The following is a 5,000-nucleotide window of genomic DNA, read 5'->3' on the forward strand; positions in this document are numbered from 1 at the left end:
AGTAGCAGTATTTTCCCTTTTTTTCTTCCCTTGCACTTAGGGAAGTTTAGTTTAGTCTCTAAGTTCTCATCAGTGCCACATGAAAAAATAAAGATATTTAGACAATACCTAATTTCTTGTATCAATAGACCAGTCTCAGCCTCTTAGATAAACATAGGCTACATAGAAACACTAACAAACCCTTATCAAGGGTAGCTGCTCCCATTCTATTAGCCTTCCTGTGTCCTGTTGTCGACTCATTACTCATTATCTGCCAATAGTAGATCTACATTACAGCCATCAAATTACACTTGATGATGTACTGGGTTGGGGTTGGGTGGGGGGGGGGGGGTCTACGGACACAACCATTAGATAATATTTCAGTGACCATGCACCTAAATCTCTATGAAAATCTTGAAATTGACCTTTTTTGATGTACGTCTAGATTCCCATCACAAGGCATGCAGAGAATGGAGGATCTGAACATTAGAAAAATTTAACTATCACTTGGATTTAGTTGGGGGTGGCTATCCCAAGTATATTCATTTATTTATATGTGGGTATGGGGTTTACAGGGAGCACCTTAGTTATTATAGTTGTGCTCATTAATGTGCTTGATGTCTTAATATTTCATCATTATCATTATCTACAATTTCTCTTATGCCAAAATCTTTCTGCCACACTTCATATTTTCTTTAATATCTCTACCAATATAACTACATAATGGTCAGCATAGAATAAATCTTATTATTATTAGATAGAAAATATTGTCAGCAATCCATTAGCATTAGTACCTTTAGTGAGAGCAAAGCATAGCTTTTAGTAAGAAATTCCAAGCAGACATTCCTATGTTAGACATTCCAATGTTATTTGGAAACAATATAAAACCATTTCACAGTTTGTGATGTCATGTCATATGTGGGGCACCTTACTAAATACCAATGGATTCCTCTCACCCTCTACTATTAGTATATAATGGATATAATCTGAAATTCTCTCATTATATCCCACAATCTGGCCTCTAATAGTTGGGGAGTGCATGAAGTAAATCAAAGAAATTGTAGTGTAATAAACTGCATTGAACTGTATGTAGTCTATTGACCCATAATGAACAGTTGTCATGACATATATGACGGCTCCAATTAGGCCTAAAAGATGGGTGTCAATGTGCACATGACACAGCATCAGGAACTGCTCACACTTGAAGCATGCTCACTGTCATAAAGTATCATGAATGCAACAGCACTAGTTTCAGAGCTACAGCATATCATAACATTACATATTAACCCATTCCCGACGGGGGATTTCTAGCCTAGAATGTCCAAATGCCGGGGCTTTCGAATTATTAGGCCTAAATCAATTCGGCAACTGGGCTTTTGTGCTGATGAAAATAACCCTCTTGCCAAATGTTCTGAATGTAATCTCTATAAAAACCCTACAAGAAATGTTCCAAACATTTGATCAACATGATAATCAACCCTTAAAAGACTGGCTACATCTTGAGATGTGTGTTTTGTATGATTTTTTTTTAAGAATCGTGGTATGAGCTATGAGTCTACTCGTCATATATTACGAAAATGATACTTATTAGCATTTGGTATAATAGGTCATCATAACTTAAGTAAAAAATGGTTGTAATTTCAACAAAAAGAAAAATTGCAGTACATAAGTGACCTAACCATGTAAAACATGCCCATAACTGAGAGGTTTACTATACACATTTTTTAAATGTTAAATGTATTAAAATTTTCACTATGATGGAACTAACTTCAAACTCTTAACATCTCATAAATAATAATTCTGAAGGCTGTGTATATTGTTTGAACTGTTGCCCCACTAATACTGTGAACTTCAAAATGGTCTATGTGCAAATGTAATATGGAGAAGACAAATCTAATACATCTTTCTGCCACTTCTATAATTTGACAAGCATGTCCTTCAGAATGCTCATCATAACTTTATCCTATTGTTTTTTTTCTCTCTGTACACACTGTTCCTTGCATATAATGTTTCTTTTTTCTGTCCTGCATTGTTTCATTTCCTTGCCTACATTCTTTGATGATTACAAATGATTGCTCAATTCTTATGTTAAAAAATCACACATCTCATATCTCCATCATATCATAAAAACAAAAGTGAAAGTTAGAAAACCCTAAAAGTCATTAACCTTGTAAAATGATCAATGTTATCTGGTTACCTTGAATAACACAAAGCTTGAAACAAAAAATATGTCAAATTACGTCCCTACAGCAACAAAGAAGGGCAGTATTTGTACCACAATCTACAGAAACGCGATGCTAAAACACCATAGAATATCCCAGGACTGGCACAATGTATCACAATCTTTACAGCTGTAATTCAAGTAAACAATGAAAGCAAACAACAGTTCCCTTTGCACAAGCAACTCACCTAAAACAAACTCCCATTTTTCAGAGCTCAACGACTGTTCTGGATAAACTTCAAGCTCCAACATACTGCACACCTCACACGGCTCTCGTTACAACGTCTCGGGCGTCTTCATTACCGAATCAAGTGTCTTTTCTCACGATTTACGTTTCAGGAGTTTTGTGCGTCCTTTATTCTCTCGCCTTCTTCATTTCTATCTCAATTTAACAACATAAAGAAACTAAAACAAATAAAACTCAGCGTTGGGTGAAATGTTTATAGAGGGCGCTTACTACTACTTACAAAGAATCAGAGTCTTTGAATAGTTCTCAGAATAGCCAATATAGGTTCCAGAAGTAGATTCAAATCGCCCATGATCGAACACCAAGTCAATACATCGTATTTTGATGACGCGTATTCACTCGTCTATTGTCTAACAGCTGATCAAGCGCATGCGCGAACATGCCCGAGTTCAAGGTGTTTTGACGTCACTCTTCTGTCATACAATAATGACTAAATGTGGACCATGAAGTTCAAATATGTATTAGATATTATATTTTTTCTATACCTATATTCTTCTTTTATACCCAAATAGATAATCATCACTAATAAGGAATAAGTTTAGGGGTCAAATTACCGCAGAGGTAATTTATCTCCGTTCTTGCCTCTATATGCTCAGCTAATGGGCGGAGCTTAAATATTCAGGCACCGCCCACAGATCCAGCAAAGCTAAAGGAAAACGGGCCAACGATGGTGCATCTCTAGTATTATATTAATATTTTATGTATGTATGGCTTGCTTCAATAATTGTAAATGTAACAGACAAGGTATCCATCGACATGTTCCGATGTATGTAAAAAGTGCGTATCTCAAACGATAGTTCAGCAAGCCTAACTGTGTCAATTCTTACATAATTTATTTTCTAGGAAACGTCATTTAATTGCGTCGTTTTTCACGAGGAACTTTGGCAAATGAGCGGGAGGAAAAGTATATTAGAATTAAATTACGGCTCTAAAATGTTACGATGGTCTAAGTACTGATAAGTGTCACCGTTTTTAAACTAAATAATATGCTATTGAATTAAATAAATGAAAAAAAATAACCAAAACATAATAATAACAACGATAGACACAATACCACTAATAACAATATTGATAGCAAGATCAATGGTAAAATGATACTAACAATAACAATAATCATCATAATAATCATTATGATTACTATAGTTATCATTGTTATTTTTATCATCATTATTAGCATTATTAATAATATAATTATTGACACTGTTATTAATGTCATGTATTATCATAATCGTCATAATTATAATTAGTTATCATATTATTATAAAAAAAATACCAACAACAATAATAATAACACTAACAATATCAAACAAAAGACAGCCATAAAGAATGCAGTAGAATTCATTTGATACGTAGTAACGCTACTTTTTGCACATCCGCTGCATTCCCACTTTTTCATGTTTCTTTTTATAAAACAAACAATGAGTCAACGGTCTAATGTCCCGCAGTGTTCTAAATATTGTCTAGAAAATGCCCATTTTCCTAAAAATGTCCCGCTCCAACAAGATTATGTTAAATGTACGATATTCGCAAACGCTGTTTCAGTAACGTTTTACTAACCCTTTACCATTATACTATAGAGAGGTAAAGTAATGAATATCAGTGTTATAATTGATCGAGAATAAAAATCAATATAACGTTTTGAATTACAAAATAAAAACATATTACACTTCTACATAGGGATATAAAATAGTTGAAATGAACGGAGTAAAGGGATTACAGAAGAGCCCGAAATAAACAAAACAAGTTTATAAGAAAGGCAAACTTGTTTTTACCGTGGCGATTTCTACCACTGCATGTTCAGGATAGTGTGTTTTGTACTCATAGTATCCATGTGTATCTGTGTGAGAATCTATTTCATTATTCCCATTCCAAAACCTAGATGCACCGAGGATTACAGACCGATTTTCTTGGCATCTTATCCCTCTAAAACTCGAGAAAGAATATACCTTCGTTTTTTTCCACCAGATCGAAGATCAGAATGATCCACTTATTTTGGTTCCAAAATGGGAAGGAATCGAGTACCTAAATAAAATTAATCAGTTTTCGAATTTCAAAGATTTTCAGGATGCCTTTAGTCTCTACTTATCCCGCTACGTCATCTTGTATCTGAAATATGTAGAAGGGGAATCTTTAGAAGGTCCAAGAGAAACCGTTAGAAGAGCTGAGGGGCACCATTAGAAAGGTCTTGGTAGTACCATTATTTTGCTATTAATATGACATCAGATGGCCTTCATCCGAACTTACAGAACCACCCCTGCAGCAATTATTCTTGATTGTTAAATGCTTTAAGGAGTTGACGAAGAATATGAATATGTTGCAAACATTGAGAGAGGAAAAACAAAAGTATAGTATTAGGGTATTTCGAGTGCTTTCGGATCTTGGAGTAATGTATCTCACAAGGAGCATTATCCCTGATTATGCACATTATTTGGAAACTTTCCATTCAGGTCTTTGACAGTAGAGAATATGTTCAAAGATTTGGTAAAAACTTTCCTTTAATCCTGCAGCAATAAACCGTATCAAACAAAGCACATGTTCAAACCTCCTAAACTG

The 5,000-nt window shown here is 34.5% G+C and overlaps 1 protein-coding gene across 2 annotated transcripts in view; it reads right to left on the reverse strand.

The window, feature by feature from the left end:
* LOC122242809 (PHAF1 protein CG7083) overlaps window positions 1-2,746 on the reverse strand; it is a 15,798-nt gene extending 13,052 nt beyond the window's left edge. Inside the window, exon 1 of one of the 2 annotated variants that reach the window (XM_043000202.2) lies at window positions 2,389-2,746. In XM_043000202.2, coding sequence (XP_042856136.1) covers window positions 2,389-2,452 — 64 coding nt within the window. In that variant the 5' untranslated portion in view covers window positions 2,453-2,746. The remainder of the gene's footprint in view (window positions 1-2,388) is intronic. The other variant, XM_043000201.2, reaches the window with a different exon arrangement.
* Window positions 2,747-5,000: the final 2,254 nt, after the last annotated feature.

The sequence above is a fragment of the Penaeus japonicus genome, unplaced genomic scaffold (genome assembly GCF_977035675.1).
Source record: "Penaeus japonicus unplaced genomic scaffold, GWHDUDI00000001_assembly GWHDUDI00000020, whole genome shotgun sequence".
NCBI classification, from domain to species: domain Eukaryota; kingdom Metazoa; phylum Arthropoda; class Malacostraca; order Decapoda; family Penaeidae; genus Penaeus; species Penaeus japonicus.